This window comes from Arachis hypogaea, chromosome 9 (assembly GCF_003086295.3).
Source record: "Arachis hypogaea cultivar Tifrunner chromosome 9, arahy.Tifrunner.gnm2.J5K5, whole genome shotgun sequence".
In the NCBI taxonomy this organism is placed as follows: Eukaryota; Viridiplantae; Streptophyta; class Magnoliopsida; order Fabales; family Fabaceae; genus Arachis; species Arachis hypogaea.
Window position 1 is genome coordinate 63,983,497 of NC_092044.1, and position 22,560 is coordinate 64,006,056.

At 42.1% G+C, this 22,560-nt stretch overlaps 1 protein-coding gene across 1 annotated transcript; it reads left to right on the forward strand.

Moving 5' to 3' along the window:
* The first annotated feature begins 3,905 nt into the window (after positions 1 to 3,905).
* On the forward strand, positions 3,906 to 8,131 carry LOC112709181 (uncharacterized). The gene is made up of 3 exons (XM_025761077.2): positions 3,906 to 6,179; positions 6,345 to 6,589; positions 6,670 to 8,131. The coding sequence occupies exons 1-3, from the start codon at positions 3,906 to 3,908 to the stop codon at positions 8,129 to 8,131; spliced, it is 3,981 nt and encodes a 1,326-aa protein (XP_025616862.2).
* Positions 8,132 to 22,560: the final 14,429 nt, after the last annotated feature.

Below are 22,560 nucleotides of genomic sequence, written 5' to 3' on the forward strand. Positions count from 1 at the left end.
ATTAAATTACACTGGTCATAACCTTTTGTCAAGAGAAATGCTAGAGGGTCTTTAAAATTTCTTTTGTCATATGATAGCCATCAATATTTAAACGCATGTGTCTATGTAATAAAGTATATTATTGGATTACTAGACTAAACGAATTAGGCTAAAGGAATTGAATTCATGGCTAAGTCATGGCAAAAATAATAAATTTTGATAGCCTCCTAGACTTCTCTTTTATTAACTTTCTGAAAACTGAACCGGACCAATCGATTCGACTAGGTTAACCTGAAATTGATCCTCTTGCCAATTTGATTGACATGAAAAATTGTTCTGCAAAAAATCGATAACGAAACCGACCGAATAGGCAGTCTACCGGTGAATTGTCAAAATCGGCCTGGTTTTTAGAGGGGCATGAATTTTTTTTCCAAAGATAATAATGGTATTTTATTCAATAGAGAAATAAATACAATGTCCAAAAGTCAGGACAATAAAATAGAAAAAGAGAATTCCCAAATATTCATGAACAGGTTCAACTTAAGCGATGTTGCTAGCACTTTTTCCAAAGGCTCCTAGATATGCTAGAAGACTCGCCGACACCTCCAAATATTTCAAGCTATAATCAAAACCAATAGGGCTCTTTGAGGATTTTCTCCCTAAAGCCCTATTTGTAACACTGAATCCCTCCACCAACCGAAGAACACGGAACATCTATGGTCTGGAATGAGGTAAGCCAAAGGACTCTTCTTCCACACTAGATTAGTGTCTCCAGAAAAATAGACAGTGCATGAGTGATTCTGGAGTTGACTTGTTGACTGGATAAGTTGCTAGAGTTGATGAGAACCACTGGTGGATAAGAAGTAGAACATGAAGCTTACCATGGAGGATTTTTCATGCAAAAAGCAAAATCTTGTGAGGGATTTTTAGCTTCCATAAATAGCTCCAAACTGGCCTCTATTGCATGAAGTTCGGACAAAATTCAATGGAGGTATGGTAAATTTGGTAAGCAATCCTGTACCCTAATGCAACATCATATGCTTTTGCTTTATTCATTACCCATTGAATTGTGTTTTCACCTTCTCCTAGGGTTATGGAGGAGATTCGCTGAGCAATTTCTGGAGAGAAAAGGTTTGTGATTAAACTTGATTCCACTGTTTATTCGACAAAAATAGGTCTTTCACCCATAACAGATAGTAACTATATAATGGTAGTGCCGTACATGGTGGAATAGTGAAAGGGTAAGGAGAAGGCAGCCATGGTTCACTAAAGATTCAGATATCACCAGAACTTACTTTCCAAATAATACCTTTCTCTACAACTTGCCTCCCTTCAAAAATACTTTGCCAACCCCAAGAATGTAAGGTTCCTACTTCTGCTATAAAGATAGAATTAAATGTGAAGTATTTACCTCTAAGTATTCCAGAAAGAAGAGAGTTAGGTTGAGTCACGATTTTCGAGCACTGTTTACCCAAAAGAGCCAGGTTTTGAGCCTTGAGATCTTTGAAACCAAGACCGCATTCTTTCTTAGGCCTAATTATCTTATCCCAGCTAATCTACACCATTCGCCTTTTAGAACTTTGCTGCCCCGACCAGAACTGGGTTAGAATACTATGAATTTCATTTAGCAAGCTGTTTGGAAGTTTAAAATACGATAATGTGTATATTGGTATGGCTTCAGCAACTACTCGGAGTAATACCAGTCTTCCTCTGATAACAAGCACTTTTTCCATCCTTCTGTCCTTTTGAGAACCTTATCTTTGATTGAGTTAAAGGTGGCTTTCTTAGAGCAGTTCAAAGGGAAGGTAGACCCAACTATTTATCCTGTGCTCCTATGTAAGAAATATTCAGCTGGGCTACTAGGGAGGTTCTAATCAGTGATGGAGTGTTAGTACTAAAGAATAGGGCCAATTTATTAAGATTAACTCTTTTTCCACTGATGTTCTCATAAAATTTCAATAATTCTAGAATAGAGGTACAACTATTTTCCAAGGCTTTATCGAATAGAATGTGTAAAACCTGGATAATTAATAAATAATTAACTCATAAATTAATATTTACTCTAGAAAATTAAAAAATGAAATTTTATAGTTTAATGTGATAGAGCTAATTATACAAGAATTTTGCCACTAGTTTTAAAGGATTTGGCCCAAGATTAGGCCGAACCGGCCGAACCGGGCGAACCGGGTCTGTATTGGGCCCTAGTCCCAACCCAAGCTTCATTAAACAAAAGAGCTCAACTCTTCTTCCCTTCCCATAAGCTAAACACGCTGGGAAACATTTGGGCGTGGAGTAACAAGAATCAAACCCTTGGCTTGATTTCAATCCAAGATAACTTTTTGCTCCGAGCTCCGATCGCCACACCATTTGCGGCCACGCAACCGCAACATCAAGCTCTACAAATTCCAGTGCTTTATAAGGTGAGGAACTCTCCATCTCACTTTCATATTCTCCTTCCCCTAATTTTTGAAATTTTATGACTTTGAGATTGAGATTTTGATTAATTTGATGTTCTAGGGTGAATCTAACTTGATGAATGATGACAAGTCATCTTAGGCTAGTTTTACTAGCATTTTTACTTGCTTTTATTAGGATTTATACACTTTCTTGCACAATAAGTAAGTGATTGGAGTGGAATTTCATGTTTATCTTGATTTAATTAAACATTGATAGTTTTATACAAAATCATGAGATTTATGCAAGAATTAGGTGATTATTATAAATGATGCAAAACCTTATGATTTTGGTGAGACTTTGATGGCATGTTTGATTGATGGCAGGTGAAAAGATGAAAAAAGAAAAATAGAGAAATGAGGAGTGCAGATGAATGCTGTGCTCAGTTGAAGAATGCTACGCTCTCTAGCGACGCATATGCGTGGGTGGAGGATCAGCGCTCGCAAGCAAAGGACGCTATGCTTTCTTTGAATGAACGCCTGCGATACTTTCAAATCTGAGATTAGAAACTTGGCAAGGGAGTGCATCATGCGTACGCGTCGATGTGACAATAGTGGTGATTGACACAAACACATACATGATGCTGGAGCGTAGAAGTGATAATTCGCCATCCACGTGCACGTGCAAAGAACACGTACGTGTGAGGAGCGCTCATGGCGCGAACCTAGCGCTCAGTTAAAGAACGCTACCAAGGGACGCGCACGCATGCATGATACGTGCAAGCATGGCTTAGGCTGAAGATAGTATCGATGCGCATGCATGTGTTACGCGTACGCGTCGATGGTGAAAAATGCCAGGGACGCGCACACACAGAGGATGCGTACGCGTCGGTGAATCAATGCTCCGCTCTCTTTGAGAACGCTACGTTCGCCTGATGCAAGGAAATACCCTTTTTTGACCCACTTCATCAAAGGCCAAAAAGCCCACTCCAACTACTTGATGACTGAATTGGAAAGTGTATCTGATATGGTCATCATTAACACGTGTTGTATACCTCGGTTTCCTAACCGTTATCGGCAAGTACCATAACTCATCATCATCCGTTATTGCTCGGAATTGATGAGCTATAACTCGGTAACGTTAACGTTTTTCATAACCGACGTCTCAAAACGGCACAATAAGAAACCGATGATTTATTGCCGAACATAAAACTATCCTTAAAAAGGAGGAAAGGACGTCTCGTGAAGGTAAGTGATTATTGAATCTCAAATATTGATTTCCGAATACTGACTTAAGCATCGGAGTGCCTTTGCAGGTACACTCCCCCCTTTTTTCATCACCCACGCTCTCGCACAACCATAACCGTAAGAAGCTCGGATTCAGAAGGAAGGACATTTGGTATTCCAGTCTATAATTCGGCTGATCCCGAGGTATGGAAGCCGACCCTTTTTTCAGGCAAGATCAATTGGCGCCCACCGTGGGGCCGGGGAAATCATACTTTTCTTTTGGTCCCTTCGCTTCCACCTACACCTATGGCAGACGTACCGCCTCCTTCATTGTCCGAACTCATGCGAATGGTAGCCGAACTGCAACAAGTTAATCAACGAATGGCTGACGAGAACCAAATAATGGCTGCTCAAATTGCCGAACTAAATCATGCTCGGATTGAACATGACGACGCTCATCAGGCGGAAGACGAGGAGCATCAGTCCCAACCGACTCATGTTTTAGAAACCGCTCGGAATGAAGGGCAGCAGCCAGAAGACGAGAAAGAAGAGTCCGAGGACGCTGTAGGCCCCTTTACAGAAGAAGTAATGAACTTCGAACTGCCGAAGAGGTTCACTCTGCCGTTGACCCTCACGCCTTACGATGGACTCGGAGACCCGAAGAAGTTCATAAAGAAATTCCGATCAATAATGATCGTTAATGGTGCATCAGATACAGTTTTATGTCGATGTTTCCCGAATTATTTAGACGGTCCTGCACTTGATTGGTTGTGTGCTTTGCCTGCAGGTTCCATTTCACGCTTTCACCAGTTGGCGAAGTTATTTGAAGAACATTTTGCCGGATCTGCAATTTACCTACACGACTCCGATTACCTGAACACTATCAAGCAAGGACCAAATGAAAGCTTAAAAGACTATATGACTCGCTTCACCAAGGTCGCAATCAGTATACCAGATCTCCACCCCGAGGTCCATCTGCACGCAATTAAAAGCAGCCTCCGACCCGGGAAGTTCCAGGAGACGATCGCGGTAGCAAAGCCGAAGACTCTAGCAGAATTTAGAGAGAAAGCCAAGGGACAAATTGACATTGAGGAGCTCAGACAAGCTCGGAAGTCCGACAAGTCACACTTCCGCGAAGAAGAGAAGAGCTCACCCATTAAGAAAAGTTTTAAGCTAACACCTCGATTTGATTCTTATACGCAGTTTAATACCAAGAGGGAAGACATAATCAAGGAAATCTTGAACTCCAAATTAATCAAGCCACCAAGAAAGGCAGGCACATACCAAGATACAAAAAACGTCGACAAATCAAAGTACTGCACTTTCCACCAGAAACATGGCCACAATACCGATGATTGTGTGGTCGCCAAAGATCTTTTGGAGAGACTAGCAAGACAAGGACACCTCGACAAATACATTGGTGGTCACATCCAAAAACACGGTCCGAGTTCCACAACAAACGATGTCTCTGAACAACACCGAGGAAGAGAAAAGTCATCTTCAAGCCAATACGAAAGACCGCGAGGTATAATCAATTGTATTTCAGGGGGATACGCAAGTGGAGGATACTCAAACTCGGCAAGGAAAAGATCATTCAGAGCAATATGCTCGGTAGATAGACCAAAACAGGATGTAACCATCACTAATGCACAACCAGAAGTCACTTTCACACATGCCGACTTTAACTCCAATTTACAAAATTTGGACGACCCTGTGGTAGTCACCCTACAGTTAGGAGATCTATTGGTAAAGAAAGTTCTCCTAGATCCTGGAAGCAGTGCCGATGTTTTGTTTTACTCCACATTCCAAAAGATGAAGCTCAGCGACAACATGCTACAATCCACAGGAGGAGATTTGGTCGGCTTCTCAGGAGAACGGGTTCCAGTACTCGGGTCAGTGTGGTTACAAACCACACTGGGTGAGCAACCTCTTTCCAAAACTAATGATATTCAATATTTAGTAGTTGATTGTTTCAGTCCATATAACATTATCCTCGGCCGACCGTTTTTGAATAAGTTCGGCGCTATTGTATCTACAGTTCATCTCTGTGTGAAGTTTCCATTGCAGGATCACCAGGTTGTCACAATCCACGGTGACCATAAAGAAGCACGACAATGTTACAACATCAGCATGAAATTCAAAAATCGTTCAACAAAACAAGTCAACAACGTCGGCCTGAACCAAAATGAGCACACGCTAGCCGAATTGGACCCAAGAGCAGATTTCCTCGATCGCCCAAAACCCTCCGATGACTTACAAAAAGTGTATTTCAACAATGACGCTAATAAATTCACGTATGTTGGTAACTCACTCAATGCATCTGAGTTGCAGGCTATAACAACTTTCCTGCAAGAACACGCCGACCTTTTTGCATGGACGCCATCAGACATGCCCGGAATAGATCCATATATCATCAGTCACAGGCTGGCAACAAACTCGTCGATCCGACCAGTGCAACAGAAGAAACGTAAACTCGGCGAAGAGAAAAAGAGAGCATCACTGGAAGAAACACAAAAGCTCATCAACGCCGAATTTATCAAAGAGATCCGATTCACCACTTGGTTAGCCAATGTGGTAATGGTAAGAAAACAAAATGGTAAGTGGCGCATGTGCGTCGACTTCACTGATTTAAACAAAGCATGCCCAAAGGATTCTTATCCTCTGCCATCCATAGATTCTTTAGTGGACAATGCGTCAGGCTACGCCACTTTAAGTTTTATGGATGCATATTCCGGATATAATCAGATAATGATGCACTCTTCTGATCAAAATAAAACAGCTTTTATCACTGATTTGGGTAACTATTGTTATAAAGTTATGCCATTTGGATTAAAGAACGCAGGTGCAACTTATCAACGCCTCATGGATAGGATGTTCGCCAAACAAATCGGCAGGAATATCGAAGTCTATGTCGATGATATGATAGCCAAAACAAAAGTCGGAGAGAACCACATCAGCGACCTCACAGAAATCTTCGGCCAGATCCGCCAGTACAACATGCACCTCAACCCCAGAAATGTGCATTCGCAGTTCAAGGGGGTAAGTTTTTGGGTTTTTTGTTAACCCGCAGGGGAATAGAGGCAAATCCAGACAAATGCCGAGCAGTGCTGGACATGGCCAGCCCCAAAACAGTAAAAGAAGTTCAGCGCCTTACAGGGCGACTCGCTGCACATTCCAGATTTGTTCCTTGCCTTGCCTCAACTTCCATTCCCTTTTTCCAAACAATTAAAAAGAAAAATAAATTCGAATGGAACGACGATTGTGAGAGAGCATTTTCAAAATTAAAAACAACACTCTCACAACCGCCGATTTTACAAAAACCCCTACAGGGGGAAGATTTATTTTTATATCTATCAGTTACTGATTGGGCGATAAGCTCGGCCCTTGTTACAGAGAGAAACAACGTTCAGCATCCAGTATACTTTGTCAGTAAGACCCTCCAACATGCAGAGCTCAACTATCCAAGGATTGAGAAGCTCGCACTAGCACTAATATTCTCGGTGCGGCGCCTCAGACCTTACTTCCAGAGTCACGTTATCCACGTCCGAACCAATCAGCCATTAAGACAGGTGTTACACAAGCCAAAACTTGCAGGCCGACTCATAAAATGGGCAGTCGAACTATCCGAATTCGACATCAGATACCAATCCCGAGGACCGATCAAGTCACAATTCCTGGCGGATTTCATCGCCGAGCTTACAATCCCATCCGAAGATGATCATGCAAAACAGTGGATCCTATATGTCGACGGATCTTCAAATAACGGAGGCTGTGGTGCAGGAATTCGTCTGGAGGCCGACGATGGACTCATATTGGAACACTCAATACACTTCGGTTTTAAAGCAAGCAACAACCAATCCGAGTATGAAGCACTACTCGCCGGAATCCGACTCTGTTTAGACCTTCAAATTTCGACAATCAAGGTATACTGTGATTCATTGTTAGTCGTGCAGCAGGTAAACGACCTTTTTCAAGTAAAAGATCCCCTACTCTCTAAATACTTGTCATTAGTGAAAAAGTTAACAAAAAGATTTTCCAAGTTTGAAATAGAACATATACCACGTGAACAAAACCAAAGAGCGGATATCTTATCTAAGCTCGGAAGTACACAGTCCGAGCTATCCACACTACAACAGTTCACAATAACATCACCCACTATGACTCTGACAAATGTGTTGAGTGTCTCACAAATAACAGATTGGAGGAACGACTTTATCCACTATTTACAAACAGGTAATATACCAGAAGGGGTCCAGAACGATAAAAGGTTCCGATGGCAAGCATCTTTCTTCACATTACTCAACGGAACACTATATCGACGAGGTTATACTCGGCCTCTACTCAAATGTCTCAACAAGTCAGAAGCCGACATAGCTTTAGCAGAAGCACATGAAGGAATCTGTGGCACCCATACGGGAGCTCGGAGTTTAACATCCAAGATCCTCAGAGTCGGATTCTTCTGGCCGACTATGAAACAGGATAGCAACAAAAGATCAGGTCATGCAACAATTGCCAACGACATGCACCCCTGATACACATACCGGCCGAGGAATTACATCAGTCAGATATCAGCTGGCCATTTAACCGATGGGGTTTAGATATACTCGGGCCATTTCCCTACGGCACCGGGCCAGGTAAAATTTCTTATTGTCGGCATTGATTATTTCTCCAAATGGGTGGAAGCCCAACCTTTAGCAAAAATAACATCAAAACAAATGATTTCATTCGTCTGTAAAAATATTATTTGTCGTTTCGGCATACCTCAACATATCACAACTGACAACGGTCGCCAGTTCGCCGATCAGAAATTTCAAGCTTTTTTGCAGGATCTCAAAATAAAGCAGCATTTCGCATCTGTTGAACATCCTCAAACAAATGGACTAGCTGAGGCTGCAAACAAAGTCATCCTTCATGCACTAAAGAAAAAGCTAGATGACGCAAAGGGACTTTCGGCCGAGCTAATACCTGAAGTCCTTTGGGGATACAACACCACCCCTCAAACATCAACAAAGGAAACCCCATTCAGACTGGTATATGGATCAGAGGCGATGATTCCCCTGGAGGTCTCCCAAGAATCCATTAGAACTCACATAAACAACCAAGACGAAGCTCGGAGAGCCCGAGCTTGACATCATTGAAGAAGTAAGAGACATTACCGCCTTAAGACAACGTGCAACACAGCAAGCAATCGCCCGACAGTACAACAAGTCGGTTAAAAGCAGAGCATTTGTTAAAGGGGACTTAGTCCTCCGCAAAACTGAAGCTGCTCGGAAACCACCCTCACATGGGAAGCTCGCCGCCAACTGGGACGGTCCATACCGAATATCAGAAGTACTCGGCAATGGGGCATACATACTCGAATTAATCGATGGACAAGTATTACCCAATAGTTGGAATGTTTCATCCCTAAAGAAGTTCTACAGTTAAATCAGGGACAGGCTAGTACTCTTTTTCCTACTACCAAGTTTTTGTCCCAAAGGGTTTTGCTTGGAGAGGTTTTAACGAGGCCAGCCTACCTGAAAGTTTATATTCAAACGATTAGAATCTTACTACCAGCATCATCTATTTACAATCAAATTATGCGATTTCTATCTCCAATCATTGTCAATTCTCAAAATAAACTCAATAAATAGCAATGCTCGGCTATATATGCAACCTGCCATTACTCGGCAGTACATTCAAACCACAATAATGGACTAGTCAAAATCAGTCCGGTCAATAAAATGCTTTGCCACAAAAGAAAAGCACCAATTCCCAATAAAGATTTAGATAATCCAAAAGCAAAATATCAATGTTCTTTCAACAACTGTCACCAATAGACCAATGTCCAAAATATCCATCAACACAAAAAACAAAACCAGAATACCAAACAAAAAACAAACTAAACATTTTCTGCTTGATCTTCAGCATCACCATCGTCTTCAACCATCTTGCCATCACGCACAACTTTCCCCGGATCCATGCCAGACAGGTCAGCTTCCGGTGCCAAGAATTTTGCTTGTAACAGCGCCCTTTCAAATCCCTCAACAAAAGAATCCAAAATTTCATCAGACTTTTTCTTCTGCACATCCTTTAATTCAGCAGTTACCTCAATAAGACGAGATTGCACGCTCACCAAATCACTTTCCTTCTTCTTCAGATCTTCCACGTCCCAAGCATAATTGTCCTTCGTTTCCTTCAATAACTTCTCAGCCTCAGTGAGCCGTACCTGAAGCTCAGCAGCAACACTTTTACTCTTCACTAACTCCTCATTCAGAACAGAAACCTCCGCTCTATCCGAAGAAACCTTCTTACATTTCAACTCTTGGCTGCGACCAAGACTGGCAAGACGAAGACCAACAACCTACAAAAACGAATACAAAAGCTTGTAAAAGTTTCGAAAAACAACAACTAAGTCAGAAAAGTTTAACCATTACCTGCATATACTGACCAATCGCCATGTCTCCAACCTCTTTTGCAAGAGAAACATCGGCTGACGACTGACAATACTCGTCCACTACAGCCATATAAGGATATTCTCTACCCCAGACAGAAAAGCCCTCACTTTGTTCAGAAATTTCGTGAAGCCTCTTTTGATTACCCATGAAAGCTTGTATCTCCTCCACAGGAACCCCAAACGACTTCTCCTCAGAGTCATCAGATAAGTCCACAACATCAGACTTCCTCTTTCTTTTAATAACCTTCCTCCGACCTTGCCGAGGCTGGGTAACCTCACCAGTCCCGGCAATTTTCTCCACATTAGAAGATGATACTTCCTTCTCCACATTCTTATTCTTGAAACGCGTCCTCAAAGACGCAGCTGAAACCCCAGGATATTTACCACCTACAAAAAGTAAGTATCATCAGATATCTGAAATAAAATACCAACTACATCACAAACAGCCCTATCACTCACCTAAGTAATTTACAACAGCATCCTTATCTTCTTCCCACTTCAGAAGCTCATACATTGAAATTAGATCTTCCCGACCAATGTTCTCAATAAAAAACTCAATCAAACAAGCATTTCTCGGAGAAATAACCTCAGGTCCGAGTATATTCTGAGGTTCCGAACACCAATATAATGGGAACTTCTCGGCCAAATTTTCATCTACGAAAAATGGAAAATCTCTTTCTAACCCCCTAACCTTAAAGTACATTTCCTTGAAATCTTTGAAGGAAGACTTATACAACCTGAAAATGCCAAACCTAGGGGTGCTGTTGAAATTTATCCAACCCCCCTTCCACACCCCTTTGGCTTGAAACAGTGAGAAGAAAAGGTCAACAGAGGGTACCTGCTCTAGAAATTCCATTAGAATTTCAAAAGAACGCAAAAACGCCCACCCATTTGGATGAAGCTGCGACGAAGCACAGTTCAACTGCTTAAGGATCTGACACTCAAAATCTGTGAAGGGCAACTTCACCCTCAGTTCCTCCAGAACACAGCTATGCATGTAGAAAAATTCAAAACCACTCCCACGATGATAAACCCTATCATTCGCACTACATGGCAGCAACTCAACCCCAACTCCAGCACCAGGTCTCACCAACCTAGTCACATCCACCTCCCTCACGGCAACTTCATCACAAAACAACGATACCCGAGACCTAACATCATCCCCAACCCAATCATAAGACCAATCCACCTTATCTTTCTTCTCCTTCTCAAACCCCATCAAGAAAAACACAGTAAAACAAACATGCAACAGCAAACAGAAACAAGAAGAAGGAAGAAAATCAAAAAAATGCAGACAAAACCGTACCTCTCTTGCTCATTCTTCACAGAGAAGGAGAAAATCCAAAATGCCCAAGTTCCAATCAGTAAACGTCATTAATCCAAAAACGTTTCAAAATATCACCATTACATCAATCACACGAAAGGGCAAGTGAAACATTGGAAACTACCAAAACATTAATGAAGCACCCACTCAATCTCTCTCCTCGATAGAAAACAAACACGTTGTCCAACGTGGCAGAACCAAAAAGTCCTTTTAATGAAGTACGTTGAACTGGGGGCCCATTTAGGAATCCACTCAACCGAGTTATAACTCATCACAAAAGCTCAACCTGCTTCATTAAAAAAGCTTTCCTCAGCTTAAGCTTGGGGGCTGTGATATGGTCATCATTAACACGTGTTGTATACCTCGGTTTCCTAACCGTTATCGGCAAGTACCATAACTCGTCATCATCCGTTATTGCTCAGAATTGATGAGCTATAACTCGGTAACGTTAACGTTTTTCATAACCGACATCTCAAAACGGCACAATAAGAAACCGATGATTTATTGCCGAACATAAAACTATCCTTAAAAAGGAGGAAAGGACGTCTCGTGAAGGTAAGTGATTATTGAATCTCAAATATTGATTTCCGAATACTGACTTAAGCATCGGAGTGCCTTTGCAGGTACACTCCCCCCTTTTTTCATCACCCACGCTCTCGCACAACCATAACCGTAAGAAGCTCGGATTCAGAAGGAAGGACATTTGGTATTCCAGTCTATAATTCGGCTGATCCCGAGGTGTGGAAGCCGACCCTTTTTTCAGGCAAGATCAGTATCAATAGAGGAAAATTTGATTTCATAGGGATCCTTTTATTTTGAACTATTTTACTTTGGAACCTTTTGATCTTTTATCTTCTCTTTTAGTTCTTCTTTAGGAGTCTTTCGAATTTTAAATCTGACTGGGAATTTCTTTTTGTTCTTCATCTTATTCTGCAATTTTTCTTTTCTACTTGTGCTAGAGCAATGATGAACTAAACTTAGAGGGAGGAGCTCTATTGTAATTTAAATGAATCAATGAAATTCTTCTTCTTCTCAATTCAATTGTGTAGCTATTTGGTATCTTCTGCTTTGACTCTGAATTATTCACTCTGGAAGGAGGTTTAATTCAACTGAATGTGGGTGTGAGCCTCGGAAGGGGAATCACCTTCATTAGAACTAAAGCTCTATCCATCACAATTCTCATTACCAACACTATTTGGGAGGAATTGAGGTTTTGAGAATTTGTGTGGCTTATGGATAAGAGAATGTGCTCTAACTCTTCTCATGACAATTAGATCAAGAAATTGACAAGATTGATTGTGATTAGAGAGATCAGATCACCAAGGAATTGGTATCCAATCAATTTCAATCCGCCATAGATCTACCCATATGATTGAGAAAGGAGTTGAGACCCAATTGATTCATGAAGGATTATAATATCTCCAATCCCTGATTTTCTTCATTTTAGATCTCTCTGTTTCCACTTTAATTTACAATTGTTCATTGCTGTTTTGATTTCCAGTACCCAATTCCCTTTATCATTCATGCAATTTAAGTTCCCCTGCTATTTAATATTTCTACAATCTTAATTCCTGCATTCTAAGATTCAGTCATTTACCTTTCTTGCAATTTAAGATTCAGTTTTTTTAATTTCTTGCACTTCAAGTTTCAGCAATTTACATTTCTTGCTATTTAAGTTTTTGCTATTTTACTTCCAGCATTTCAATTTCCTGCAATTTTCCTTATGTCAGTCACAAATCACTCAAATCATTACTTGTTAGCTTAACTAAATTCATCACCCAACTAAAATTGCTTGATCCATCAATCCCTGTGGGATCGACCAGTTATTACTACTTGATGCGACCCGGTATACTTGCCGGTTAGTTTGTGCGAAATTAATTTTTCGTCATCATGTTTTTGGCGCCATTGCCGGGGATTGATTTAGATTAACAATGATTAAGTAGGTGATAATATAGATTAAACATTTTTTCTTTCTTTGTTTTTTTATTTAGCACACTAACTGTTTGTGATTTTGCTAACTCTAACTTCACTTTAAGCAACAGAGTATTTTGTTTGTGTTTTTGGTTTGTTTGTGTTGTATGCTAAGAGGAAGAAGAGGTGCATCCACCTCCTTTGATTCTGAACCAGAGAGAACTTTCTTGAGATTGAGAAGAGAAGCAAGAGGGAAGGGAGTGATTGGAGAAGAGGAATCAGAAGAGGAAGATCAAGAGATGGAGTGTAATCTTCCTAATCCACCAGAGGATGTAGCTAACAACAATGGCCAGCCTCAAAGGAGAGTTCTAGCCTCTTACACCATCCCCAACCCAAGAAACTGTGGGAGTAGTATCTTAACTCCCAATGTCCATGCTAATAATTTTGAACTCAAACCTCAATTGATCACTCTGGTCCAAAATAATTGTCAATATAGAGGAAGCCCTGCTGAAGATCCAAACCAACATCTCTCTGTGTTTTTGAGAATTTGTGACACTGTCAAAACTAATAGAGTCCACCCTGACATCTATAAGCTATTGTTATTCTTATTCTCACTAAGAGACAAAGCCACCCGTTGATTAAAAACTTTCCCTAAAGAAAGCATCACCAACTGGGATGATTTGGTTAGCAAATTCCTAGCCAAATTCTACCCCCTCAAAGAGTCATTAAATTGAAAACTGATGTGCAAACCTTCAGACAGTTAGAGGGAGAATCATTATATGAAGCCTGGGAGAGGTATAAAGCTTTGATTAGAAGATGCCCAGAAGGAATGTTCAATGAATGGGTTGAGCTACAAAATTACTATGAGGTCTTGTCCATGAGCTCAAGGAAAGCCTTGGATTACTCTTCAAGAGGATCTTTGCAAATGATGAGATCTGCTCAAGAGGCACATGATCTTATAGATATGGTGGCCAATAATGAGTATTTTTACTCTTCTGAAAGACAAGTAGCTCCCAAGAAAGGTGTATTTGAGCTTGAAGGAGTTGATACAATATTGGCTCAAAACAAGATTATGCATCAGTAGCTTCAACAAGAAATATGAATGATGTCCAAAAGGATGGATGGCTTGCAGCTTGCAGCAGTGAGCACCACAAATCAACCACCAGTGGTATGGGGACAACAAGAAGAGAGTTATGAAGAGCAACAGCCTGAACAAGTGTAGTATATGTAAAATCAAGGTGCTGGACAGAATGAGTTCCATGGAGACACTTATAACTCATCTTGGAGGAACCACCCCAATCTATGGTGGGGAGAGAACTAAACCTCATGGTAAAAAAACTCTAACCAAAATAATTCCCGAAACACTAACCATCAAAACCATCAAAACACTAACCAAAATCCATACAGAAAACCACAAAATAATCACCCCTCATCCACTTATTACCCACCAAATAACCCCTCAACTAACCACAACAATTTTCATCCACCATCTACATCCCACACTCAACCACAACCACCCCAAGAATCTCAAAGAATCTCCAACTTGGAGATGATGATGGAGAAAATGATAAAACACCAAGAATTGGCCAACAAGAACCATGAAGCCTCCCTGAGAAATCTAGAAAGACAAATTGGACAATTGTCCAAACAACCAGCTGAAAGACCAACCAATGCCTTGCCAAGTGATACTATTCTCAACCCCAAAGAAGAATGCAAGGCAATTCAACTTAGAAGTGGAAGAACATTGGAAAATGACAAGGATGATAGTGGAAAAGAAGTGATAGTTGAAGAAAAAGACCAAGAGAAGTCCAAGAAAAATGAGGAAGAGCCACAAGCTTCAAAGAAGTGAAAACAAGTCATGGAAGAACATCCATAAGAAAAGAGGAATGAGGTGAAGCCTTACATCCCTCCTCTGGAATACCCTCAAAGATTGCAAAGAGAGCTCAAAGACCAACAATTTCCCAAGCTTCTAGAGGTTTTCAAGAAGCTGGAAATCAATCTTCCACATGCTGAAGCATTGGAGCAAATGCCCTTATATGAAAAATTCCTCAAAGAACTAATCAACAAGAAGAGAAGTTGGAATGGAAAGGAGACAATAATCTTGACCCAAGAATGCAGTGCAGTGATTCAAAAAGGTCTCCTGCCAAAGCTCAAAGATCCTAGGAGTTTCATCATATCCTGCACCATAGGCAACATGACCTTGGAAAAAGCTCTCTGTGATTTAGGTGCCAGCATCAATTTGATGCCTCTCTCATTAATGAAAAAGCTTGCAATAGAAGAAGTTAAGCCTACCAGAATGTCACTCCAAAAGGCTGACTATTCTGAGGGTTACCTGAAACTGAAGGTCAATCTCGGATGAGATCTGCTGTTGTGGCCGGCACTGTCGTGTCCGACTTGTTGGACTTGGTGGTGCTGCTGATCCTTGATCACCGGAGGCTGGTGGTACCTACAAGAGACTCCGATGCTTAAGTTAGCATATGCTTTAGGCAGGATTTTTGTAGAATCAGAGTATGAGCTATACCTGGGTGCTCCAGTGTATTTATAGTAGTGTGGAGTGACCTTTTTAGAGATAAGATAGTTATCTTATCTTATCTTTTTAGGTGAAGTCGTCTTATCATTTAGGGTAACTGCCTTATCCTTCTAGGCTTTATCGCCTTTGGATTAGCATGTGTTCCTTTATTTTGGGCCTGCTTTGGGCTTCTACGGCGTCTGGTCTGAACTCTTTTGCGAAGAGGTTGGCGCAACCTAACCTGAAGAGGTCGGTTGCTCTGGTCTTTAGTCAGCCCGGGTCGCATAGCTCGACCCAGGGTATGAACAGTGCCCCTGCTCGGGCTCGATCTTTTCCTTAAGGTCGTGTTTTTAAACTTCGACCCTTTGAGGAAGTCGAACTTGAGCATCTTGTCTTTAGTCGATCTCTTAGTAGAATCTTTGTTAGGTTAGCTTCTGCCTTAAAATGCGAAGCGTTTCTTTCTTCCTTTATTTGCATCGCGCGTTTGTATTTTCTTGGAAACGTGCGAGGGTTTTTAAAGCCCATTAACTCCTCCTTGCCGTTTCCCTCTTCTCATTTCGTTTTGAATTTCTAAAGACTTTGCTTTCAGTTTCTTCTTCTCCTTTCTCTTTTGCCCTTTGCTTCGTTCTCCGCTGCGGTGCTTCGTTTCATCCGTTTTTGCACGCCTCAAAGCTTTCTTGTCTTCTCAGTTCAGGAGTCCTCGTTCGTTGCTTAATTGACTGTGCAGCCCTCGTTGTCTATCCAATAGGTTGGTTTTTCCTCTTCTTCATTTTTACTTTTCGCACCACTCTTTCTGCATGTTTACATTGTTGTGTATAAAGTTTTGATTTTGTTTACATTGCCTGATCGTTTGTTGTGATGTGCGTCTGGTAGTTTTTGCTTCCTTAGGGTTTTGCTCGCCGCTGTTCCTATTTCTTTTCATTTTCACATGACCTCCTTTTGCATAGAGCTTTTGTTTGAACTGTTGGTATAGAAAGTTTGTATCTTTGATAATTTTTGTGTAGTCTGTTGATGATGATGGCTTTCTTTGCTGTTTGTATGAGGTGATGTTATCAGAAAAGATTTGATCTCTCCATTGAGAGGCGTTAGGGCGTAGACTGTCAACTTCCCCTTTTTCTGGGTTCTTACCTTATTGTTGCCTCTAAAGGGTGCCCCTGGGCTTTAATGTGAGTCTTGGGGCTTCCCTTTTACTGTCGTATCTGATACTTACTGTTTACTTTCTTTGCCTGAGTTGTCTCCATACTTGCCCGAGTTGTTTGGCAATAACCTATTTTTTCTTTTTTTCTTTTTCTTATTGTAGGAATAGTTGGCCTATGCCTTCCCGTAAAAATATTATTGAGATGTCTACAAAGATTTCCAAAGGGATGTCTAACTGGCTGGACTCCATAGTATTGATGTGCGTTACCGTAGTTGATCCCGAGTACTGTGTGCAACTTAGGAGGTGTTCCGAGGGTTACCTGAAACTGGAGGTTGATCTCAGACGAGATCTTCCGTACTGGTCGTAGCTGGTGTGTTCGGTAGGTGGATGACAGCCGGAGCTGGTACGTCCGACCTGTTGGATTGATGGTGCTGCTGATCCTCTGTCACCGAAGGGTGGGGGTACCTGCAAGGGACTCCGATGCTTAAGTTAGCAAGGGTATTAAGTAGGTTTTATGTAGAATCAGAGTATGAGTTATACCTGGGTGCTCCAGCGTATTTATAATGATGAGATGTGACCTCTTGGATAAGATAAGTTAGTTATCTTATCTTATCTTTATCTTTGAGTTGAGGTCAGCGTATCTTCAATGGAACCGCCTTTATCTCTATAGGCTTGGGTTGCCCTAGGATTTGGGTCGTGTTCCTCTGTTTGGGCCATTTACTGGGCTCTCCTGTCAATTTGGCCGAGCTCTTTGAGAAGAGGTTGGCTAGTCAGACCTAAGGAGGTCAGTCACTTTTATCGCCAATCATCCCGGATCGGGTAACTCGACCCAGGGTATGAACAGTGCCCCTGCTTGAGCTCAGTCTTTTTGTCGAGGTCGAGTTTTTTGGACTTCGGTCCTTCTACGATAAAGCTGAACTCAAGCATTTCGTCGATTTCTTCCTTATATAGAATATTTTGAATGTAGATCATTTTCCTCTAAAAGCGCGTGCTTTTATATCAGCGCTTTTTTGGGAACACGAGAAGGTTTTAATATCCGCATTTAATTGGCATTAATTGCCCCATTTTCTCTTGGTCTTTTATTTTGAATTTCTCAATCAAAAAACGGTTTCTCTTCTTCACTTCTTCTACGTAACTTCTCCCTTTACTCTCTCATTTTCTTTCATAGCTTCTTCCGTCTGTTCTGTCGCTGCTTTCTGTGGAAGAGGGGTGATTTCCAGGTTTTTTCCTCCGCAGTTTTCCGCTTTCGAGGGGGGCTTTGTGGCTTCTGTTCTTTCGGCTTTCGAGGTTTTCTTCTACTTTTTTCTAGGTTTGTTTTTTCTTTCTTCTGTTTCCTTATATGTGGAAAGTTTGCATTTTGTTTAGAGGAAGTTTGGGTCTTTCTGCTTTTATCATGCCTGATTGTTGCATGCCCTGGAATTTCTTCATTTTTGGTGTGAATCTTTTTCTTGTTGCTTGAATCTTTTTCTTTATGTTGTCGTTGTTTCTGCTTGTGCCTTCGCTGATGATTTTTTTGCTTGATTCCGAAAAAGTTTGCGTCTTTGTTGTTTTTCTGCTTGGCATTTTTTGGTGTTTTGACAATGCTTTTGCTGATAAACTGTAGAAGGATGGCGATTTTATGTTTTTACTTCCTTTGTATCCTTTGAGACTTTATTTTCTTTTTGATGAGTGTCAGGACGTGAGCTGTAGAGATTTCTTAGAAAACCTTGCTTTGTTACTGCCTCCAAGGGATGCCCCAGGACTTTTGGCTTGAGTCTTGGGGTTTTCCTTTTCAGTTTGTCCGTCCGTTGAGTTGTTTTGCCCCTCATCCGAGGTGTTTTTTAAGTAATCCGCTCTTCTTTTCTTTTTGTAGGATTTAGTTGGCCTCATGTCTTCCCGAAATAACGTTGTAGAGATGCCTTCCCAGGTCCCTGAGGGCATGGCCGATTGGGTGGACTCGATGGTTCTTATGTGTGTCTCTCTGGTTGATTCTGAGTTTTGCGCGCAGCTTAGGCAGTTTCATAGTGTCTGTAGTAATCCTGGTGATGAGAAGAAATATGAACTTGTCCCTCCCTCTTCTGACGAGAGAGTCTGCTTCTCTACTCAGATTGTTGACGATCGCCTTTTCTTCTATGTTTATGACTTTTTCTTTAGTCAGCTGGGTATCACCCTTCCTTTTACTAAATTTGAGGCCGACCTGTTATGGTCCTGTAATGTCGCCCCCTCTCAACTCCACCCTAATTCCTGGGGTTTCATAAAGATTTTTCAGTTGTTGTGCAATGGTTTTGGTATCCCTGTTTCCCAATCTCTTTTTTTTTATCTGTTTGTCTTGACTAAGCCCGGAGTGGTAAAAAAGAAGGCAGCTTGGGTCTCCTTTCGCTCTACCCAGGGAAAGAAGGTCTTTTCCATGTTTGACGAGTCATTCTGCGATTTTAAAAACTACTTTTTCAAGATCCGAGCTGTTGAAGGAGCTCGGCCCTTCTTTCTGGATGAAAATGACGAGCCTGCTTTTCCCTTGGAATGGCAAAAAGATGTGAGGGTGTCCCGATATACGTGGGAAATGTTGGATGAGGCTGAGCGAGGCTTTGTGACTGTCTTGGAAGAACACTGGGGTCAACCTCCCCATCTCGACACAAAGAAATTTCTAACCAATCCCTCTCTTCTTCAAACTGAGCTGGGTATTTTGTGTTTCCTTTTTTATCTGTTTATATTGCTTGTGACTGTCTTTTTCGACTTGTGACCGACCCGGGATGTTTAGCGACAAGGCGACCGACCTCTTCAGGTCAGACTATCCGACCTCTTCTCAAAGAGCTCGGCCAAATCGACAGGAAAGCCCAATAAAGGGTCCAAATAGAGGAACACGACCCAAATCCAGAGGCAATCCCAGCCTACAGAGATAAAGGCAGTTCCGTTGAAGATAAGCTGACCTCACCCAAAAGACAAGATAAGATAAGATAACTAACTTATCTAGAAAGGTCACTTCTCACCATTATAAATACACTGGAGCACCCAGGTATAACTCATACTCTGATTCTACTCAATACCTGCTTAATACCCTTGCTAACTTAAGCATCGGAGTCCCTTGCAGGTACCCCCCACCCTCCGGGGACAAAGGAATCAGCACCACCACTAAGTCCAACAAGTCGGACACAACAGCTCTGGCCGTCTCCCACCAGTCGGACACGTTAGCACCGACCAACACAGAAGATCTCATCCGAGATCGACCTCCAGTTTCAGGTAACCCTCGGAACATTGGCGCCATTGCCGGGGACCTGGACGTCATCCCATCACCATGGCGGACGACCATGACAACGAACACGATTTAGGTCTGGAGGATCAGACACCGCACAAAAATGCGGATGTCACGCTACAAAACGCTCCAGAAACCAACAAAGACAAAGACTCACCAAATTCAGGGGCAATGGAAGCGCTCCTGGATCGCCTAAAATAACTAGAAAAAGAAACCCAACAATAACGGGAAATTGAAAGAGATCTCCAAAGAGAGGTGTGGCGACGTCGGGAGTTGGAAGAAAAACTACAGAAATTGGAAGCCGATCTCAAATCAAAAGTCCCCCGGGATAATCTCAAGGAAAATTCACACAAAGAGCAAGACCCGTTCACTAGGGAAATCATGAAAACCAAAATTTCCAAAGACTTCAAACTCCCGGATATGACCCTGTATGATGGCACCACGGACCCCAACCATCACCTCAGCAACTTCAGAAGTAGAATGTACCTTACCGACGCCCCAGATGCTGTTCGCTGTAAAGCCTTTCCAACAACTCTCACAAAGACAGCAATCCGATGGTTCGACAATCTACCCCCGAAGTCCATCTCAAGCTTCGATGACTTAGCCAAAAAATTCCTAGCCAGATTCTCCATTCAGAAAGATAAAGCCAAGCACGCCCCCAGTTTACTAGGGATCAAACAAGGAGATTGGGAGAGCCTCCGCAGCTACATGGAGAGATTCAACAAAACATGCATGGACATACAAAGTTTACCAATGGAGGCCGCCATCATGGGACTCATCAATGGCCTACGAGAGGGACCTTTCAGCCAATCTATATCAAAAAAGTACCTGACCTCCTTAGACGAAGTGCAGGAGCGGGCAGAAAAGTATATCAACATGGAGGAAAACGCTTGGTTAGGAGAAACCTCAAAATCGGGGGGCCTCCTACCGAGACAAAGACAAGGAATCCAAAAGAAAAGAAGACCGACAAGGGGAGAAAATAAAAAAATACCATAACTACACCCCTCTCAGGGCATCTCTAGTCGAGATATACAAAGAAGTCTGCCATACAGAAAAAATCCTCCCAGCACGGCCACTCAAAGGCAAAAGGGGAGGAGGAAACCGAAAGGAATATTGTGAATACCATCGAGTCCGAGGACACTCCACAAACGAATGCTTCGACCTAAAAAATATCATAGAAAAATTGGTGAGAGAAGGAAAATTAGATCGATTCTTGGCCACCCGAGATGATGATCAAAGAAAGAGACGAAGGGATGAAGATACCGAACAAACAGAACGATCACCTCGGACACCAGAAAGACATGTCCACATGATACACAGCGGATTCACAGCAGGTGGGATCTCTAAATCCTCTCGCAAGAGATATCTCAAAGAAGTATATCATGTGGAGGGAGAGGAGAAAGCACTCAACATTCCGGCAATTACATTCACTAAAGAGGACGCATCCGGCGTCATCACAGGACACGATGATCCCATGGTTGTCACCATCATATTGGCAAATGCCAACCTACACCGCACCTTGATAAACCAAGGGAGTTCTGCCGACATCTTATTCAAATCAGCCTTTGATAAGCTCGGCTTGGAAGAAAAAGAACTTAAAGCATATCTAAACAGCCTGTTTGGGCTAGGAGATACTCCGGTTCAACCACTCGGATACATACCGCTACATACAACCTTCGGAAAAGGGGACCAATCCAGGATCCTCAAAATAGACTACATCGTAGTCGATGTAAGTTCAGCTTACAATGCTCTCATAGGACGGACAACACTCAACCAACTCGGTGCAATAGTCTCGACCCCACACCTATGTATGAAGTTCCCAACCCCAAAAGGGATAGCCACGATAAAAGCAGACCAAAAGACGGCACGTCGCTGTTATAACGAAAGCCTAAACCTCAGAGGCAAAGGAGAAGAGTTCCACACAATCGAGCTGGGCGGAGTTCATGGACGAGAAGAACTTCGTCCCCAGCCAGAAGGCGAGATAGAAAAGATTCATATCGGAGACACCCCGGAAAAAACAACCAATATCGGCACAATCCTAAAAGGAGATTTAAAAGAATTACTAATACAATTCTTGCGAGATAACGTCGATCTCTTCGCGTGAAAAGCCGCAGACATGCCAGGTATCGACCCGACGCTAATGTGTCACAAGTTGGCGGTCTATCTAGGATCTCAACCGGTGCGGCAGAGACGAAGAAAACTTAGGGCAGAGCGATCCCAAGCTGTGGACGAGCAAGTACAGGCACTACTGGAAGCCGGATTCATAAGAGAAGTCAAATACCCACTGTGGCTAGCCAACGTTGTCTTGGTGAAAAAATCAAATGGGAAGTGGCGAATGTGCACCGATTACACCGATCTCAACAAGGCTTGTCCAAAAGATCCATACCCACTCCCAAGTATCGACACTCTAGTAG

Bases quoted from the DNA above. Each gene is read 5' to 3' on its own strand.
- LOC112709181 (XM_025761077.2), top strand. From the start codon at position 3,906: ATGGCAGACGTACCGCCTCCTTCATTGTCCGAACTCATGCGAATGGTA. The intron at 6,180-6,344 runs GTAAGAAAACAA...GGATATAATCAG, and splicing joins GGTTAGCCAATGTGGTAATG to ATAATGATGCACTCTTCTGA. The intron at 6,590-6,669 runs GTACAACATGCA...GTTAACCCGCAG, and splicing joins ATCTTCGGCCAGATCCGCCA to GGGAATAGAGGCAAATCCAG.